This window comes from Oncorhynchus clarkii, chromosome 2 (assembly GCF_045791955.1).
Source record: "Oncorhynchus clarkii lewisi isolate Uvic-CL-2024 chromosome 2, UVic_Ocla_1.0, whole genome shotgun sequence".
In the NCBI taxonomy this organism is placed as follows: Eukaryota; Metazoa; Chordata; class Actinopteri; order Salmoniformes; family Salmonidae; genus Oncorhynchus; species Oncorhynchus clarkii.
The window spans coordinates 23,677,706-23,697,438 of record NC_092148.1 but is presented as its reverse complement, the minus strand read 5'-3'; the positions used below and the strand labels follow the sequence as shown (position 1 = coordinate 23,697,438).

At 40.9% G+C, this 19,733-nt stretch overlaps 1 protein-coding gene across 2 annotated transcripts; it reads left to right on the top strand.

Moving 5' to 3' along the window:
• The first annotated feature begins 369 nt into the window (after window positions 1-369).
• Window positions 370-19,527, top strand: LOC139364599 (purine nucleoside phosphorylase 4b). 2 transcript variants are annotated; one of them, XR_011626485.1, is made up of 8 exons: window positions 377-518; window positions 3,828-4,000; window positions 10,075-10,178; window positions 14,687-14,862; window positions 16,025-16,215; window positions 17,501-17,580; window positions 17,731-18,255; window positions 18,695-19,527. XR_011626485.1 is itself a non-coding variant. In XM_071101478.1 (7 exons), exons 1-7 carry the CDS (start codon window positions 493-495, stop codon window positions 17,875-17,877), a joined length of 897 nt encoding a protein of 298 aa, XP_070957579.1. In that variant the 5' UTR covers window positions 370-492; the 3' UTR covers window positions 17,878-19,527. The 2 variants fall into 2 exon arrangements, 1 of the variants encoding a protein (XP_070957579.1); XM_071101478.1 differs by having other exon boundaries at window positions 370-518; window positions 17,731-19,527.
• Window positions 19,528-19,733: the final 206 nt, after the last annotated feature.

The following is a 19,733-nucleotide window of genomic DNA, read 5'->3' as shown; positions in this document are numbered from 1 at the left end:
ATTTCACAAATAACAACAATTAATAATCCTATGCTGTAATAAACAACCCATTAGTCATATTGCTTAAACTGATATAAAACACGTTAGATATATTTACTTATTATTTGTTAGTGAATATTGTAGTAAGGTCATTTCCGATTTGTTAAACAAATGTACTTTCACTACGAACGTGACTTGAAATAGGTAAAAAAACATTGGGAAACCCTGTAATTATTTGCATGTACCCTTGTCACATCGGACCTTTGCATCCCACGAGGATGTGGGAGACATCTCCATGTGACTCGGCACGTTTTTTTTCTCTCCAGGAATCCCAAAGAATATACCCCACGCTATCTCCCACCTCAAAATCAACCAATGAAAAGGTTCCACACACTAGGTTGCGTGGCACTATCTCACTCCCTCATGATCTCTCTTAACTCTATCTATCGTCGCCAGCTTTGATTAACTCTAAACTCCCCACCAGACTGCACCTGACAGACCTGTTTGTGGATCATGCATACCAAAGGAAGTACAGAATGGTAAATTTTATTTTCTTCATCATATTTCACACATCAGACAATATTGCCAGTTAAGTGGATTGGTTTAGCATAAGCACAACTTTGATCCAGGGATGACAGTGAATACACACATTTCGATTTGTTTCCCATAAATTATGAAACAAAAATGGAATTGTTACATACATTTAATGTGTTTGTTTAAAACAAACATACTAGCAGCCATAAAGACTTTTAGAGGGACTTACCAAGGAGCATTTCAAAATGTGAATCTGAGAGGAATAAACAGGCACAGACAGTCATAGACTGCAGGTTAGCAGGGTATTATAGTATTCATTCTTGCTTTTCAATAAATACACTGATTTGTTAATACATTCAGAGGGGGCCTATATCAGAACAACTTACAAGTCAGGTCACATACTGTGCACTCAGTGAATACAAGGGGCTAAATTGGATTTGAATTGTAATTGTAATGTAAAATACCACTCAGGGGTTGACAATCTGTGGAACAATTGCTTTGAATATGTTTCCTCAGGTCAGGCACCCCATTTCAAAAGAGCAGTGAGATCTCCTCACTTATTTCAGTTATTCCTCCTGTGCCTCGGCGGATTTATTAGTTGGAGTTATTCCTGTTTGATCACAATGAAGGAAAATGGAAGTGTTCTCTATACGGATTTGTTGCGTTGTAATGAGGTGTGCACTTCTAATTTTATATTTATATATTGAGAGTTTGTGTCACTGGTCTACACACAAAACCCCATAATGTCAAAATGGAATAGTGTTTTTAGACAGTTTTACAAATTCATTAAAAATGGAAAGCTGAAATGTCTTGAGACAATAAGTATTCAACCCTTTAGTTATGGCACGCCTAAATAAGTTCAGGAGTAAACATTTGCTTAACAAGTCACATAATAATTTGCATGGACTCACTCTGTGTGTGCAATAATAGTGTTTAAGATTTTTGAATAACTACCTCATCTCTGTACCCCACACATACAATTATGTATCTGTAAGGTCCCTCAGTCAAGCAGTGAATTTCAAACACAGATTCAACCACAAAGACCAGGAAAGTTTTCCAATATCTCACAAAGAAGGTCACCTATTGGTAGATTTGTATAAAAAAAAGCAGACATTGAAAATCCCTTTGAGCATGGTGAAGTTATTAATTACACTTTGGATGGTGTATCAATACACCCAGTCAATACACAGATACAAGCATACTTCCGTAGAGGAAGGAAACCGCTCAGGGATTTCCCCATGAGGCCAATGGCGACTTTAAAACAGTTACAGAGTTTAATGCCTGTGATAGGAGAAAACTGAGGATGGATCAACAACATTGTAGTTACTCCACAATACTAACCTAACTGACAGAGGGAAAAGAAGGATGCCTGTAGACAATAAGAATATTCCAAAACATGCATCCTGTCTGCAACAAGGCACTAAAGTAATACTTTTAAAAAAAAATCAAAGCAATTCACTTTTTGTCTTGAATACAAAGTGTTATGTTTGAGGCAAATCCAATACAACACATTACTGAGTATCATTCTCCATATTTTCAAGCATAGTGGTGGCTGCATCATGTTGTGGGTATGCTTTTAATCGTTAACGACTGGGAGTTTTTCAGGATAAAAAAAGAAACGGAATGGAGCTAAGCACAGGCAAAATTCTAGAGGGGAAACCTGGTTCAGTTTGCTTTCCACCAGACACTGGGAGATGAATTCACCCGTCACCAGGACAATAACCTAATCTACACTGGAGTTGTATCTGTAACTAGGCCAAATCTACGCTGGAGTTGCTTATGAAGAAGACAGTCAATGTTCCTGAGTGGCTGAGTTACAGATTTGACTTAAATCTACTCAAAAATCTATGGCAAGACCTGAAAATGGTTGTCTAGCAATGATCAACTGCCAATTTTAATTTTGAAAAGAACAATGTTGCACAATCCAGGTGTTCAAAGCTCTTAGAGACTTACCCAGAAAGACTCACAGCTGTAATTGCTGCTAAATGTGCTTCTATAAAGTATTTACTCAGGGGTATGAATACTTCTATAAATGAGATATTTCTGTTTGTAATTTTCAATAAATGTGCAAACATTTCTTAAAACATGTTTTCACTATGTCGTTATGTGTCATGGATCCCCCCGGAACTGTCATTACGCACACCTGGTCCCTATTCCCATTTGATTAGTAACTGCATAAGTGTGTCCTTTGTTCACCATTGTCCTGTTGATTATTGTTCCAATGTCCGTTGGTCGTGTGAGTACCTGTGCTGTGTTGTTTTGGCTTTCGTGCCACGTATATTGTGCAGATGATTACGGGTCTCGTCCCGTGTGATAATCATTGTGCGATTGTGTATTTATTCGAGGTACTCCTCGCTCTTTTGTTTGGGTTTCTACCCTGTGATTGTAGGCGTGTTTGTTTGGTCTTCGTCTTTGGGAAATAAATAAATAAATACCCCTATTACGCATTCCTGCGCCTGTCTCCCAATCCCTTTATACCAACGTAACATTATGGGGTATTGTGTTATTCCAGATGGGTGAGAAATATATTGAACACATTTTGAATTCAGGCTGTAACACAACAAAATGTGGACTAAGTCAAGGGTTATGAATACTTTCTGAAGGCACTGTAAACAAAGATCTAAGTAGATATGTTATCTCGTCTTCCTTGCATCATTTTTGATGATAAACAATATTGTTCCTAGAAGGATACAGTCAGTATATCCTTTATCTATTGCAAGTGTGTTTTATTTCTATCTAACCAATTATAGAAGTCGAGCTATAACTAACTCCATTGCCTAATTCAGTTAACTGCCCAATTCAAAATTGACAGCTTGTCACTACCAACTATGGACTTGTTTAAGAAGGTGTAGACAATATGGTGGGAAAAAAACATAGCCTATCAGAAGGTATGGTGGAACTATTACCATATTGTTCATACCAAATCCTTTCATATCCATATTACATGTTGAGTGGTAGGGACAAGGAGTTAATTTGGAATTAAGCATGTGTCTCTACATCAGGGGTAGGCAACCATGGGGGTAGGCAACCATGGGGGTAGGCAACCATGGGGGTAGGCAACCATGGAGACACGATCACGTCTCTTTTTTTATTTGTGGGAATGGTTGGGAACAGATTTCCAAAATTAAACACTTTTTTTTAGCTAAATTCCTGGTGATTTTACAGTATTTTTTGACCAAAAAGTTAAATCCCCCCAAAATCACATTTGCGGGACGGTTTTGGCCCGTGGGCCACCTGTTGCCGATCCCTGCTCTACATGGTGTGTAGTCAGGCAGTCTATTTAAAAATAATTACCTGAGTGTCATCTCTCCTAGCTGTTGCTCTTTTGAAGACTACAATCAGACGACAGAATGGCTTCTGAGCCGGACGAGACACAGGCCTAAGATCGCAGTGGTGTGTGGCTCAGGCCTGGGCCTGCTCGCCGATGGTGTTACCAACAAAGAGATCTTCCCTTACGCAGATATCCCCAACTTCCCCGTCAGCACAGGTGAGATGAAGTCACTGTCACGAACGTATAATGTGTCATGATAATATTGATATGAGACTAATGATAGTATATTGTGGTCTCTACCCAGCAAACAGTGAATGTTCCTACAATGTTAAGATCAAGTTCCTATGGAGTCTTAATTTGGTTTACATCCAATGTTAGCATGAAAACTTCTTATGACTGTTGTTAAAATGTCCCGGCAAAACCTACTAACATTCTGGGAATTCAGAAGAAACCAGAAATGGTTTGCTACGTATAAACTGTCAATCTATACTACCCACCCCCCAACACACACATAAACACACACACACTTTGACAAATATAATAGGCAACGCCTCTCTGTAAACATCACCTCACCCCAATTAGCTTGTTCACTGATTCTCCCAAACATCAGGTGAACCTGTGTAGTGCTCTTAATTATGCCTGCACAGTAGAGGAATTTACATTTTCCCTCAATGATTCCATTGACACACCATTGCAGCTAAGTAGTTCATTATTTACTTGCTGAAATGCATTTGGGATTTCTGTGTGTCTTTGTCAAAATGTCGCATGGAAAAACAAATCATAACCAGTTGGCGGGAAAATGAACCAAGAATGAATAACTACGCCCCATGAATAAAATATTATAACTGGAGTAAAAATAGGCCCTAATATCTTCCACATGGAATTCTTATTAGGATCTCATGGACATATTTAAATATTCATCATGTGGAGGTGAATATAAAATGTCTGCATAAGCGCTCAAATGTTCACTTTCCTATTATTATTAGAGTAAGGTGGGTCTTTGCAGAAAAGCCATAGCCTCCTGTCTAGTAACCAGCTTTTGTTGTTTTTGGACAACAATAGCATCATAAATAAACAAATGAGAAGCCTAGAAATGACATTATTTGACAATGTTGCCTTCATTAGACAGAGCTGACATTTTTTTTTTTTTATTATCTTCAATTCTGGTTTGGTTTGTGTTGCAGTCTTCCCAATTATATTCTAGTTCATTTAAGCTTGTCAGAGAGAAGAAGCCCATTGAAAACACTAATCGATGTTCAGTGCAGCACTAGACTTCTCATTTTTAGGTAAATTAAATGGAGAGCAAAATGATTGGCAGACATTCTAAATGAGTGTGATTTCAGACAATACTAATATTGGTGTTTGCCTGTGAACAGGTGCTATGCTGTGTGAACCTGTAACAGCAAACAAAAACTAAAAAAATTGCCTCTCCAATAACCTGTAAAACTAAAGGGCCAGATTGAATCAAATCCACACAACATAGCAGTATCCAACAAAGGCTTAGATAACCAATACGATAGTGCATCCTTAGATAACCAATACGATAATGCATCCTTAGATAACCAATACGATAATGCATCCTTAGATAACCAATACGATAATGCATCCTTAGATAACCAATACGATAGTGCATCCTTAGATAACCAATACGACAATGCATCCTTAGATAACCAATACGATAGTGCATCCTTAGATAACCAATACGATAGTGCATCCTTAGATAACCAATACGATAGTGCATCCTTAGATAACCAATACGATAGTGCATCCTTAGATAACCAATACGATAGTGCATCCTTAGATAACCAATACGATAGTGCATCCTTAGATAACCAATACGATAGTGCATCCTTAGATAACCAATACGATAGTGCATCCTTAGATAACCAATACGATAGTGCATCCTTAGATAACCAATACGATAGTGCATCCTTAGATAACCAATACGATAGTGCATCCTTAGATAACCAATACGATAGTGCATCCTTAGAAATACATGATTTGCTTGGTCACTCACACCAAGTCTTTATAAAGTGACATAAAACAAGTTAATGCAGCAATGGAATGGATTCTGAAGTAACTTCAATGGACAGAGTAATAACTGACACCATCCTCCCCCCTAAACTTCCCTCTGCCAACCGTCAACCTCTGACGGAGGAGAAGAAAGTCACTTCTCTAAACAGTGTTGTAATCATTCAGGTCCTATCTCATTACGCAGCACTTTTCAACAAATCGCCTCTGACAAAACTCAGGGTTAAATTAACATAATCTCCACACCACCGAGCACAACTCTGCTGCCGTCTCAGCCATCATCCCCACTATAAAGAAGGGTACTAAACAGACAATTACAGTTGACATTTGACTGCGGATGACTAACACTTTTATTTCAATAGCACAGATACTGTTCCTACACTGCATGCTGTCCTGAGTACTACAGTGCATTCGGAAAGTATTCAGAACCCTTGACTTTTTCCACATTTTGTTACATTAAGGCCTTATTCTAAATTTAATTAAATAAAATGTTTTCCTCATCAATCTACACACAATTCCCCATAATGACAAAGCAAAAACAGTTTTTTAGACATTTTTGCAAATGTATTCAAAATAAAAAACAGATACCTTATTTACATAAGTACTCAGATGTTTTGCTATGAGATTCCATTGATCATCCTTGAGATGTTTCTACAACTTGATTAGAGTCCACCTGTGGTAAATTCAATTGATTGGACATGATTTGGAAAGGCACACACCTGTCTATATAAGGTCCCACAGTTGACAGTGCATGTCAGAGCAAAAACCAAGCCATGGGGTTGAAGGAATTGCCCGTAGAGCTCAGAGGCAGGATTGTGTCGAGGCACAGATCTGGGGAAGGGCACCAAAAAATGTTTGCAGCATTGAAGGTCCCCAAGAACACAGTGGCCTTCATCAAGACTCTTCCTAGAGCTGGCTGCCTGGCCAAACTGAGCAATCGGGGGAGAAGGGCCTTGATTAGGGAGGTGACCAAGAACCTGATGGTCACGCTGACAGAGCTCCAGAGTTCCTCTGTGGAGATGGGACAACCTTCCAGAAGGACAACCGTCTCTGCAGCACTCCACCAATCAGGCCTTTATGGTACAGTGGCCAGACGGAAGCCACTCCTCACTAAAAGGCACATGACAGCCCGCTTGGAGTTTGCCAAAAGGCACCTAAAGACTCTCAGACCATGAGAAACAAGATTCTCTAGTCTGATGAAACCAAGATTGAACTCTTTGGACTGAATGCCAAGCGTCATGTCTGGAGGAAACCTGGCACCATCCCTACGGTGAAGCACCGTGGTGGCAGCATCATACTGCAGGGATGTTTTTCAGCGGTGGGGACTGGGAGACTAGTCAGGATCGAGGGAAAGATGAATGGAGCAAAGTACAGAGAGATCCTGCACCAGAGAGCTCAGGACCTTAAACTGGGGGTGAAAGTTCACCTTCCGACAGGACAATGACCCTAAGAACACAGCCAAGACAATGCAGGAGTGGCTTCAGGACAAGTCTCTGAATGTCCTTGAGTGGCCCAGCCAGAACCCGGACTTGAACCCGATAGAACATCTCTGGAGAGACCTGAAAATAGCTGTGCAGCGACGCTCCCCATCCAAGCTTGACAGGATCTGCAGAGAAGAATGGGAGAACCACCCCAAATATAGATGTGTCAAGCTTGTAGCGTCATACCCAAGAAGACTTGAGGCTGTAATTACTGCCAAGGGTGCTTCAACAAAGTACTGAGTGAAGGGTCGTACTACTTATGTAAATGTGATATTTACGTTTTATTTGTAATACATTTGCAAAAATGTATAAATCTGTTTTTGATTTGTTATTATGGGGTATTGTGTGTTGAGTGATGAGGGGGAAAAAACAATTGAATCAATTTTAGAATAAGGCTGTAACGTAACGAAATCTTGAAAAAGTCAAGGGGTCTGAATTCTTTCCGAATGCACTTTCTATAGTCTATGTCAGATTATAAACCGGATGGTTTGAGCCATGGATGCTGATTGTCTGAAAGCCGTGGTATTTTTAAGCAATAAGGCATGGGGGGGTGTGGTATATGGCCAATATACCCCGGGTAAGGGCTGTTCTTAGGCACGACGCATTGCTGAGTGCCTGGAGACAGCCCTTAGCCGTGGTATAATGGCCATATATCACAAAACCCGGGGTGCCATATTTCTTTTTTAAACTGATTACCAACATAATTAGAGCAGAAGTTTACATACACTCCATTAGTATTTGGTGGCATTGCCTTTACATTGTTTAACTTGGGTCAAACGTTTTAGGTAGCCTTCAACAAGCTTCCCACAATAAATTGGGTGAATTATGTGGACTTGCCAAAACTATAATTTGTTAACAAGAAATTTGTGGTGTGGTTGAAAAACGACTTTTAATGACTACAACCTAAGTGTATGTAACCTTCCGACTTCAACTGTAGGTCCCATTGTATGTACAGTTGAAGTCGGAAGTTTACATACACTTAGGTTGGAGTCATTAAAACTCATTTTTCAACCACTCCATACATTTCTTGTTAACAAACTATAGCTTTGGCAAGTCGGTTATAACATCTACTTTGTGCAAGACAAGTAATTTGTCCAACAATTGTTTACAGACAGGTTATTTCACTTATAATTCACTGTATCACAATCCCAGTGGGTCAGAAGTTTACATACACTATGTTGACTGTGCCTTTAAACAGCTTGGACAATTCCAGAAAATTATGTCATGGCTTTAGAAGCTTCTGATAGGCTAATTTACATAATTTCAGTCAATTGGAGGTGTACCTGTGGATGTATTTCAAGGCCTACCTTCAAACGCAGTGCCTCTTTGCTTGACATCATTGGAAAATCAAAAGAAATCAGCCAAGACCTCAGAACAAAAATTGTAGACCTCCACAAGTCTGGTTCATCCTTGGGAGCAATTTCCAAATGCCTGAAGGTACCACATTCATCTGTACAAACAATAGTACGCAAGTATAAACACCATGGGACCACACAACCGTCATACCGCTCAGGAAGGAGACGCGTTCTGTCTCCTAGAGATGAACGTACCTTGGTGCGTAAAGTGCAAATCAATCCCAGACAACAGCAAAGGACCTTGTCCTTTGGTACAAAATTATCTATATACACAGTAAAATGAGTCCTATATCGACATAACCTGAAAGGCTGCTCAGCAAGGAAGAAGCCACGGCTCCAAAACAACCATAAAAAAGCCAGACTACGGTTTGCAACTGCACATGGGGACAAAGATCAAACTTTTTGGAGAAATGTCCTCTGGTCTGATGAAACAAAAATAGAACTGTTTGGCCATAATGAACATCGTTATTTTTGGAGGAAAAAGGGGGAGTCTTGCAAGCTGAAAGAACCCCATCCCAACCATGAAGCACGGGGGTGGCAGCATCATGTTGTGGGGGTGCTTTGCTGTAGGAGGGACTGGTGCACTTCACAAAATAGATGCCATCATGAGGTAGAAAAATTATGTGGATATATTGAAGCAAGATCTCAAGACATCAGTCAGAAAGTTAAAGCTTGGTCGCAAATGTTTCTTCTAAATGGACAATGACCCCAAGCATACTTCCAAAGTTGTGGCAAAATCGCTTAAGGACAATAAAGTCAAGGTATTGGAGTGGCCATCACAAAGCCCTGATCTCAATCCTATAGAACATTTGTGGGCAGAACTGAAAAAGTGTGTGCGAGCAAGGAGGCCTACAAACCTGACTCAGTTACACCAGGTCTGTCAGGAGAAATGGGCCAAAATTCACCCTACTTATTGTGGGAAGCTTGTGGAAGGCTACCCGAAACGTTTGACCCAATTTAAAGGCAATGCTACCAAATACGAATTGAGTGTATGTTAACTTCTGACCCACTGGGAATGTAATGAAAGAATAAAAGCTGAAATAAATCATTCTATTTACTATTATTTTAACATTTCACATTCTTAAAATAAAGTGGTGATCCTAACGGACCTAAGACATGGGAATTTTTACTAGGATTGAAATGTCAGGAATTGTGAAAAACTGAGTTTAAATGTATTTGGCTAAGGTGTATGTAAACTTTCGACTTTAACTGTATGTACATGCAGAGAGTTTTTCATTACAGCAGTAGTATTTTATTTCTATAGGATTCTCTCATGCTTGGAGTATGAACAACACAAATCGGACAACTTCTGTGAAATTAAACATGAATAAAACATAAATTCACAGTTTTTATTTTCTAACCCTACATGAGACATGCTGTATCACTAACCGTCCATGACAGAATATGCTTGTGTCCTTCACAGTCCCGGGTCATGAGGGGTGTCTGGTGTTCGGTATTCTGAAAGGCAAATCCTGCGTCTTCATGCAAGGCAGATTCCATCTCTACGAGGGCTATTCACTCTGTAAGGTAAGTCCAAATACAGTATCTGACCGATGAACAGGTAATAATATATGCCATTTAGTAGATGCTTCGATTCAAAATGACTTACAGTCATGCGGGGGTACATTTTACATATATGGGTGGTCCCAGGAATCAAACCCACTACCTTGACATTACAACATTCATGCTTTATCAACTGAGCTACAAACTGAGATACGAAGGACTCCATACATTTAGAGACTCCCAGTACCATGACGAATACTATATCTATATTAATAAGGTATAGGCCCTATTTTAAACATCCAACATTAAGACATTTGCTTTACACTACTAGTCTTTCTACTCTTTCACCTTGCTGCTCTGCCCTTTCCTTTGAGATCAGGGAAACATCACATCAGATTATTTTAACCATCAATATTCCTAGCCTCCATGGATTCAACCCAGTCCCTGCTCATCTATAACCCTTACACATTCCCACTACGGCGATACCAGATGTTTTGAAATATTCATCACCAGTGTGTGCTTATATTAGCCAACATAAAGAAGGAAAAGAGTGAAACGAAATGGGTCCTTTCCTTTGGAACGCTATGCGAAAAACTCTCCATTGTGGCTCAACAAGGTCATGTTAACTGAAGGAGAACTCCTCCTATTTGTATAACAGAGAGGGGCTGGCATCTCCGGCCTTGGCCCATTAACTTTATCTGTCACAATCAGGAAAATGGGAGGCAGGAAGACGATTGCTGAAACCAGCCTGGGAACTGCTGACTCTGCACAAGGCTGTATATTTTAACAAACAAAGTTTAGGACAGGGTCACCACTGATCTGGGCCCTGTTTCTTAAAAATGTCCCTGGCAGCAATGAGGTCATTGTTGGGTCATTTGGTGTGAATTTGAACAAAATGTCAATGAAATGAAGCCATTTTCTCAAACAGCTTGTAAGGATATTGGGCCAAATGTTGAGTGGATGAGAGGTATGTACCAGCAGCCGTTCACCTGTGTTGCGACGCTTGTCTTATTTGTATATAAAAGTATTTCAAAGCAGCAACTTTCTGTATGTAGGTTTTTGCTTGGTCGAGACTTACAGCCTGAATCAACCAGTCAATCAGCTGTAGCACTGCATATTTATGATGTCACTCCAGAGTTAAATGAGTCCTTTCCTTCCACTGTTTTGGTTAAGGCAGCATAAATACAACCCTCTCTAGACCCTCTCTAGGCCCTTGGTAAATGTCTAAAGAATCTTCTGTTGTCTGGAGTGGCGAAGGAAATTCTCAGAGCAATTACGACATTGACAACATGACATCATGTATTAGAGTTAACCATCATGGCTGCCGGACACCAGCACATAAGTGAAGCACAGGCTTTTTGGGCTTTCACTTAGGGTCACCACATTGTACATGTCAATCAATAGCACTAGTAAATACCACATTGCTCATTCTCATCCTTTGATTCTGACCAGTCCAGACAATAACGGGTTCCTATTGACCTAGATTGCATTGGACGGCGAAAGTATAGACATATTGTATAACAGCCTATGAGAACAGCAGGAGACAGTCTAAAGATGTGTAATTATGATGAGATATCAAAGCAGCATTTCTACCTCCCAGGTGCTAGGCAGTAAACACGTCATCATGTTCTCATTGACTGTGACCACAGAGGAGGGCTTAGGTTGCAGCCTCGCCATTGGACATACAGAAGTATCTTCCACCGCAAGGTTACAGCCTCACCATTGGATATACAGAAGTATCTTACACCACAAGGTTGCAGCCTCACCATTGGACATGCTGAAGTATCTTACACCACAAGAGGCTTTGGTGACAGTTTATAGAGAGACATAGAGAACAACAGACCAAATGCTGCCCTCTAGATCAATGTCTTATCTCCTATGGGCTGTTTCTCAATTCTGACCTCCTCAATATTGTTTTCACCTGTCAATTCTCTTCAGATCAGAGTAGATGTAGGATAGGACCCAAAGGAGAGGAAGTAACTTTGCACTGCTGAGATGCAGACCATAGGTGAGCACTGTCACGGTTAGGGTTGCAAAGGGACGGTATATTACTGGAAACTTTAGAAGTTTACCATTAAACAACCAGAATTTGGTCTCTTTTAAGGATTTTATGTAATCTGTCACAAGACATCTAGTGGCACGTTTGGGTACTTCAGATTATCACAGGTGTCTAACAATCTCTGGTCTGGCCTTGTCACATAATATGATTTTACAATTTAAAAACAATTGAATGACAAATCTGTAAAACATTATGTGTGTGGCTCAGTTGGTAAAGCATGGGTTGTGGGTTCGATTCCCATGGGGGACCAGTATGAAAATGTATTACTGTAAGTTGCTATAAGAGGGTTCTAGCATGAAATATAATTTTAAAATGTTTTTACAAACTTTTATTTATTTTATTATGTCGATATGTATTTGTTGTCAAGCTGGTTGCAGTTGTGAAAAAAAAGTATATAGTTGCAGAGTTAACTAGAAAATAATACCATAGTTGATTAGATGCTTTTTTCACTCAATCAGCTATTTTCTCTTGAACCATATAGTCTATCTACTAGAAACTCATGTACAATATCGACACAGATATAATAAATGAATCATTTATATGAGGTTTCCTATCTTGAGGGCTGACTGAACATGCAGCAAAACGTGTAAGGTGTTATAGAAGAACAGGTGTGATTACAGTGGATGTTGGACCTCTTTCCTATGGCTCAGCACACCAGACAAGGCGACAAAGCGATTTCTGCTAAATTTACCACAGCACATGCAACCGATACAGCTGTGGTTTCAGCCTGCCATCTGCCCACTCTCTTTGTCTTTCTCCCTGTCTCTTTCTCTCATTCTCTCCCTTCTTTTCTCTCTCTCTTTCTTAATTTATCTTTCCCCCACCACCACCACCACACAATCTCACACTCTCTACTCTCATCTCCACACACCCTCTCCATGTCTTCCCTGTTCTGCTCACTTTCTTTCCCAACATTATCAGACAGCAGTCCAGTATGTGTGACAGGGACACCAGGGTGTCCATACACTCCATCAGCCCAGGGACACATCCATGAGTCATTGTATCTGACACCTCCGACACCAACATCGCACCACTCTCACAAGAGTTTACGTAAAGACAAAACAAATACAGAGGTGTTGCAGTGAGAACTCAGTAAATATCTGGAAGGTGTAGTGATGCTACTAGTTTGTTACCAATTTTATATCTCCCTTTTCATACACTTTATTTTATGATACACTTTGTTCCATGGGTTTTGACATCAAGTGCCTGGTACATAGCAGAAAAGCAATATGGTTTTGCTTTGTTGAATCGCACTCACACAAGCGCTCTCTCTCTCCCTCCCTCCCCCTGATTTGCAATCAGGGTGTGAGCTGTTATCTCTCTCATCTCAGTGTGTCGGTAGGAGATGCATGGCAAGGTTAATTAGCTGGCTTGCTTCGTTAGCCCTCCCTGATCTCCTCTCCCTCTGTGAGTGGTGCCTTTCATACAAACTGCTAGCATGCAGCTGGAGTTAGCCTTGGTGCTAGTTCTGTATTGTATAGTGGCTGTTATTGGAGCATGATAAGTCTTATTGGCATGCATGTTTAATTAAGATAAGCATGCATAAACAGGTCTACACATAAAGAAAATCACTTCTCCTATGCCACACACAAATATACATGCAGGTGAGGCAAGGAACGACATGGAGGAAAGGAGGGAGGGAGGCTAGAAAGGTGATCTGGCATTGAAATATATTCACCAATTGCCAATCCTAGCTTGCAAACTGACAGAAATGTGCATTTTCATGAGTCACTGTACACCCCACACACGCGCCCACACACGCAAACCATGTTTATGGATGTTGCACTAGTGGTGCCATGTGTATGTGTCTGTCAGTGGTCTGACTTACAAATGTAGGATCTTCATTTGAGTCAGTTTTCTACAGCAGGAAAATAATGCTGCAGCAACAGGAAATGTGAATTCTTATGCAGATTATAATTAATGCAAAGATCAAAAATTGGACAGCGCTCTGGTGAATAAACTTAAATGAACATATGTTTATTGCTGCACTCAAATACACTACAAGTTTTACATTTCAGGAAAGTTCTCCTGCAACAGGGTGATCAAATGAAGATCCTACATCTGTACCCTATTGGGTATTTCTATATCAAGAGAAGTGTGTGTGTGTGACAGAGTTACAAGTCGTGGCTGCATGCTTCTAGCAGATTGTATGCACATCTTGTGTATTACTGGTGCTGGAGATAACCAAGAATGGTCCAAGAGAGAGAATAATACAAACATTTTATGTCTCATTTCTCCTCTTCCCCTTAACGGTACAATAAAGTGTTGGTAGCATTCTCTTCACCTCTCTCGTCGTTTCCTCTCTTCTATATTTATCTCTCCCTCCCTTTCTCTCCAACTCCCTTTTCCTCTTCACTCGTCCACTCCTTTCTCCTCTCCTCCTCTATACTCATATAATTCTCTTGTTTTCTCTCTCTGACTCTCTCCCCACCTACATTTCTCTCCTCTCCATCCCCCTCTTCTTCTCCCCCAGGTCACATTCCCGGTGCGGATCTTCAAGCTGTTGGGCGTGGAGACCCTCATTGTGACTAACGCCTCAGGGGGCCTGTGTCCGGACTTCAAAGTGGGCGACATCATGCTCATTAAGGACCACATTAACCTGCCAGGCTTCGCCGGCCAGCACCCTCTGTGCGGCCCCAATGACGAACGGTACAACCAGAGACAGGGAGACAGAAAGATTGAGGGAAGAAAGGGGAGACAGTGGTAGAGAGGGGGGATAAGGAGAGAGGGAGAGGGGTGTGGGAGGGCACATCACTCACTGTGCAGCTACAATGATGAACGATACAGGCAGAAGGATGGAGAGAGGCAGGGAAGAGGGACGGAGAGAGGGGTGGGGGGAATGGGTAGGGGAGAGTGGAAGTGATGGAGGGAGAGTCAAGGAGAGAGAGTGAAAAATGTAGTATAGTCTGAAGCACAACGGTGGGAGGAGAGATGGAAAGAGAGAGAGTTGCAGTCAGTGAGAGAACTGAAATGATCCCGGAGAGAGGAAGCACGGGGAGGGAGAGGGGAAGAAATACATACTCTTCAAGTAATCTATCTAGCTCACTAGGTTACATGGAACCTGTAATTCATATTTTCCCTTTACAGCTAGGAGGTTGTAAATGAATGACAAATAAACTGTATATTTAGTGTAAGTGCTCAGAGAGCTACAGGTAACTGCCAAAATAATGGAAACACTTGAGCAAATGAGAAATACAAAATATATTTAAAGCATGTGCTTCCACCCAGGTGTGGTTCCTGAGTTAATTAGGCAATTAACATCCCATCATGCTTAGGGTCATGTATAAAAATGCTGGGCAGGCTATTATTTTGGCTAGCTTGGCTCTACTCCAATAGGATGACAAAGACCCCATCCGCCGGGCACAAAATGGCTTGATGAGCATGAAAACGATGTAATGGCGGTCTCAGTCACCAGATCTCAACCCAATTGAAAACTTATGGGAGATTCTGGAGCGGTGCCTGAGACAGCGTTTCCACCACAATCAACAAAACACCAAATTATGAAATTTCTCGTGGAAGAATGGTGTCGCGTCCCTCCAATAGAGTTCCATACACTTAGAATCTATGCCAAGGTGCATTGAAGCTGTTCTGGCTCGTGGTGGCCCAAAACCCTATTAAGACACTTTATGTTGGTGTTGCCTTTATGTTGGCAGTTGCCTGTAAACTATCATAATACTGTATTATATTACAGTATTATTCATATTATTAATAGTAGCAGATTATTGGTAGATTAGGAGAGATACATTGCAATAGTATTTGCTGCATATGTCCCATCGATAAGCCAGTAGTGATTGTCTGTGCTCTGCTCCAGGTTTGGGATCCGGTTCCCCTGCATGTCAGATGCCTACAGTAAGGACCTGAGGAAGCTAGCTCTAGATATCAGTCATGAGCTGGACTATACCAACTTTGTGCGGGAAGGGGTGTACTGCATGGTGAGCGGGCCCAACTTCGAGACCATCGCTGAGGCACGCATGTTGCAGGTCTTGGGGTGCGACTCTGTGGGTGAGTGGAGACAACACAGGCCTACGGGCTACAACCACGAACGGGTTTTCATCACCAGAATTGGTTATGACTTGAGCAACAAATTACAGTTAATGTTAGGAAATGGTTCAATTTAAGTATAAAGAAACAATAGCTAGATATTTAATACAACTTGTGTTTCAAAATGCTGTATCAAGATCAAGCATCTACTCAGGAAGGGGATGTTTTGTCAGAGAGCCAAGTGACCACCAGCCACAACATGGTTTAACAACGATACAAACACAGACGAGGCTTGCTCACTCTCCTTTTCCCCTTTTTAGTTCATTAACACTGCTCTAATTGGACCTCCCTCGTAAAAACACCCATGCTGGGCTCGTTAATAAATGATGGTGCTAGCTCTGCTAACAGAGCCGACTCATGCTAATTAGCCTAGCGATTAGGTCAACAGATAGACCAACATGCTGTGACGCTAATTGGTCTGATGATTTGATCCATGATCAAAATACAACACAAATATCTGTTACAATGTACAGTGGGCAGAATTAACGAATGACATCTTTCATGATCCACTCCCCCTAAGAACATGTATTTTACCGACTTGTTACCTTAAGAGCTTGTTGTTGTAGCCAAGCAATGACAAAGAAAAGCCGCTTTGGTTCCTTGTTTTGATGACGTTTTGAGTTATTACTCCTGTGAGTGTATTATTTAATGAGTCCAGTTCAGGTCTGCCAATCCATATTTTTTTATGTGGTGTTTTTTCTTTACCATGCTTGAGTTTCAGTTTAGTGGAGGCTGTGTTTGAGTGAGTGAGACCTTTGGCTTAATAAGTATTTTTAATTCATATGCTTTTTGGTTATGCCTGTAAACATTGTTTTGTCGTTGCATTCGTACAGTATGTGCCTGTGTAAATTGTATCCATGTTTTTAGCATGGTTTTAATGATATGTGAGATCTGGCTGGGTTCCCATTAAATACTAACATGGGAATGGGACCTTATCTCAGGGAATGGGACCTAATCTCAGGGAATGGGACCTTATCTCAGGGAATGGGACCTAATCTCAGGGAACGGGACCAAAGTTCAGGGGGAAGTGCACGGAGGGGGTTATTGATAATGCTGAATAGTATAACCACCTCTCTACACACACACAAACACACAACCATGACCTGGTGCCACCCACAAACCCTGTTGGATATTTTGCCAATTTCTCTCTGCCCCCCCACCCCTCTCGCTTTCCATCCCCATGAACCTGCCAACCTCCGCTCATGTCCCCGTCTGCACTCCCCAACCCCTTTCCTCTTCCCCATAGGCATGAGTACGGTCCCAGAGGTAACAGTGGCCAAGCACTGTGGCCTGAGGGTCTTTGGTCTCTCACTCATCACCAACAAGGTATTGATTGACTCTTATTGCTGTATATCATTTGATGTACCTTATCTGCACACACTCTGAACAGCTCAGCGTATCTATTCTGTCATCTGTTGACTAGTTATTGAGTATGGTACCGGAGCATCTTAATGTATTCTTATTATCATTGTGAAGGTCTCCCTGGACTACAGCCGTGAGGAGAAGGTGAACCATGAGGAGGTCCTGGAGATCAGCAAGATGAGGGCGGAGCATGTGCAGATGATGCTCAACACACTTATTGCCCGCTCAGACCAGCTGGACGAGGGCATCAATGTCAACTGAAGGAGGAAGGGGGATGGAGAAAGAGACAGAGACATACTCTAATGTTGAAGCACACTCTCTCACACACAGACACTCACAAACACACAGAAATGTACACAGACATGTGCAAACATGTACATATCATTCCCTGTGAATCTTTACAATAATCAACCACCCATGATGAAAGAATTTAGTCCATTTTCCAGTTTAATAAAATGTTCTAAAGTTGTTGTTTTTTTACACAAGAACCAGTCTGTTAAAAAATGTAAATGCTTATTTGATGATAGGGCACTGACATGAGAATACGTAATGCTCCTATTTAACATCAGCTGAAGGGGTGCCACTACCAGTTGAACAACTGAACACCTTCAACTGAAATGTGTCTTTAACCCAACCTAGGTATCCCCCTTTCCTTACGTGAGGAAATTCAGAGAGAGAGAGAGAGATTGTCACGCCCTGTGACTTGGGTGGGCAAATCTGTTTCTATTTCTTTGTTGGCCTAGTATGGTTCATTGTCTCTGATTGGGGATCATACTTAGGCAGCCCTTTTTCCCACCTTCAGTTGTGGGATCTTGTTTTAGTGCAGTTACTGTGTAGCCTGCAGAACGCTACGTTCGTTTATCTTTTGTTGTTTTTATCTAAATAAAGAAAGATGTAAGCTTACCATGCTGCGCCTTGGTCCGATCCTTCAAACAACGGACATAACAGAAGATCGTTGTTTGAAGGATCGGACCAAGGCGCAGCATGGTAAGCGTACATCTTTATTTAGATGAACACCAAAAAAACAAAAGATAAACGAGGTGGGAAACAAGGCTGCCTAAGTATGATCCCCAATCAGAGACAACAATAGACAGCTGCCTCTGATTGGGAACCATACCCGGCCAACAAAGAAATAGAAAAACTAGAATGCCAACCCAAATCACACCCCGACCTAACCAAAAAGACAAATAAAAAGGCTCTCTAAGGTCAGGGCGTGACAGAGATTATACATTAATTCCACCAAATGTTTCTCTCCCAAAAATAAATGTGAAAAGCCTCCAACCAGAAAATAGCATTTAATGACAAATAGTGTGAAAAAAAATATGCAACTGAACTAATGTACAGATGATGGCGCTTTTCTCTTCAAATTCCTCCTGCTATTCAGAGCTAGTGACAGAAAAAACATGTCCTGTATTAATATAATTATACAGTGCTTTCTTCTTTGTTATCCCCTCACTGTTTAGAACGAGAATCAAACTATTATTTATGTGCTTCACTGTGTTTACCAGACAACACAAGTCTGTTTCATAGAGTTGATTAAAAAACTATTTTCATGCAGAACAATTACAGTGTTACGAGTTAGTTTGACTGCAATAACAGTGAGAGCTCATGTAGAAATAATGTTTCTTGTAAGAATTTACACAGCAACAGAAAAAATGTACAGAAAAACTTTGGATCTTGCCAAAGCAAATACTCTGTTCACTGCCTTGCCTTACAGTAAATCGAAGTGCATTCATCTATAAAGAAAACACTGCCATCTTTCACAGGGCTCCTCAGCCAATATGGTGCAGTGGTAACTTCTGCACTGTAGCGATAAGCTTGGAGAACACTGATGTGTTCATAACAAGGTTTTCCCATTGTAAATATATAGATAGATATATAAATAAACATACAGTAGATATAGATCATAAACAGACTTTAAGTGTGTTTATTTGTGTCTGTGTGTGTTCGTCAGTGCATGCGTGTGTGTGAATATTGGGGCGGCAGGTAGACTAGGGGTTAAGAGCGTTGGGCCAGTAACTGAAAGGTCGCTGGTTCGAATAGGTGAAAATCTGTCGTCGTGCCCTTAAGCAAGGCAATTAATCCTAATTGCTCCTATAAATTGTTCTGAATAAGAG

Coding starts and splice junctions, on each gene's coding strand:
- LOC139364599 (XM_071101478.1), top strand. CDS start 493: ATGCATACCAAAGGAAGTACAGAATG. Junction 519..3,827: donor ACCAAAGGAAGTACAGAATG/GTAAATTTTATT, acceptor CATCTCTCCTAG/CTGTTGCTCTTTTGAAGACT. Junction 17,581..17,730: donor TCTCACTCATCACCAACAAG/GTATTGATTGAC, acceptor ATCATTGTGAAG/GTCTCCCTGGACTACAGCCG.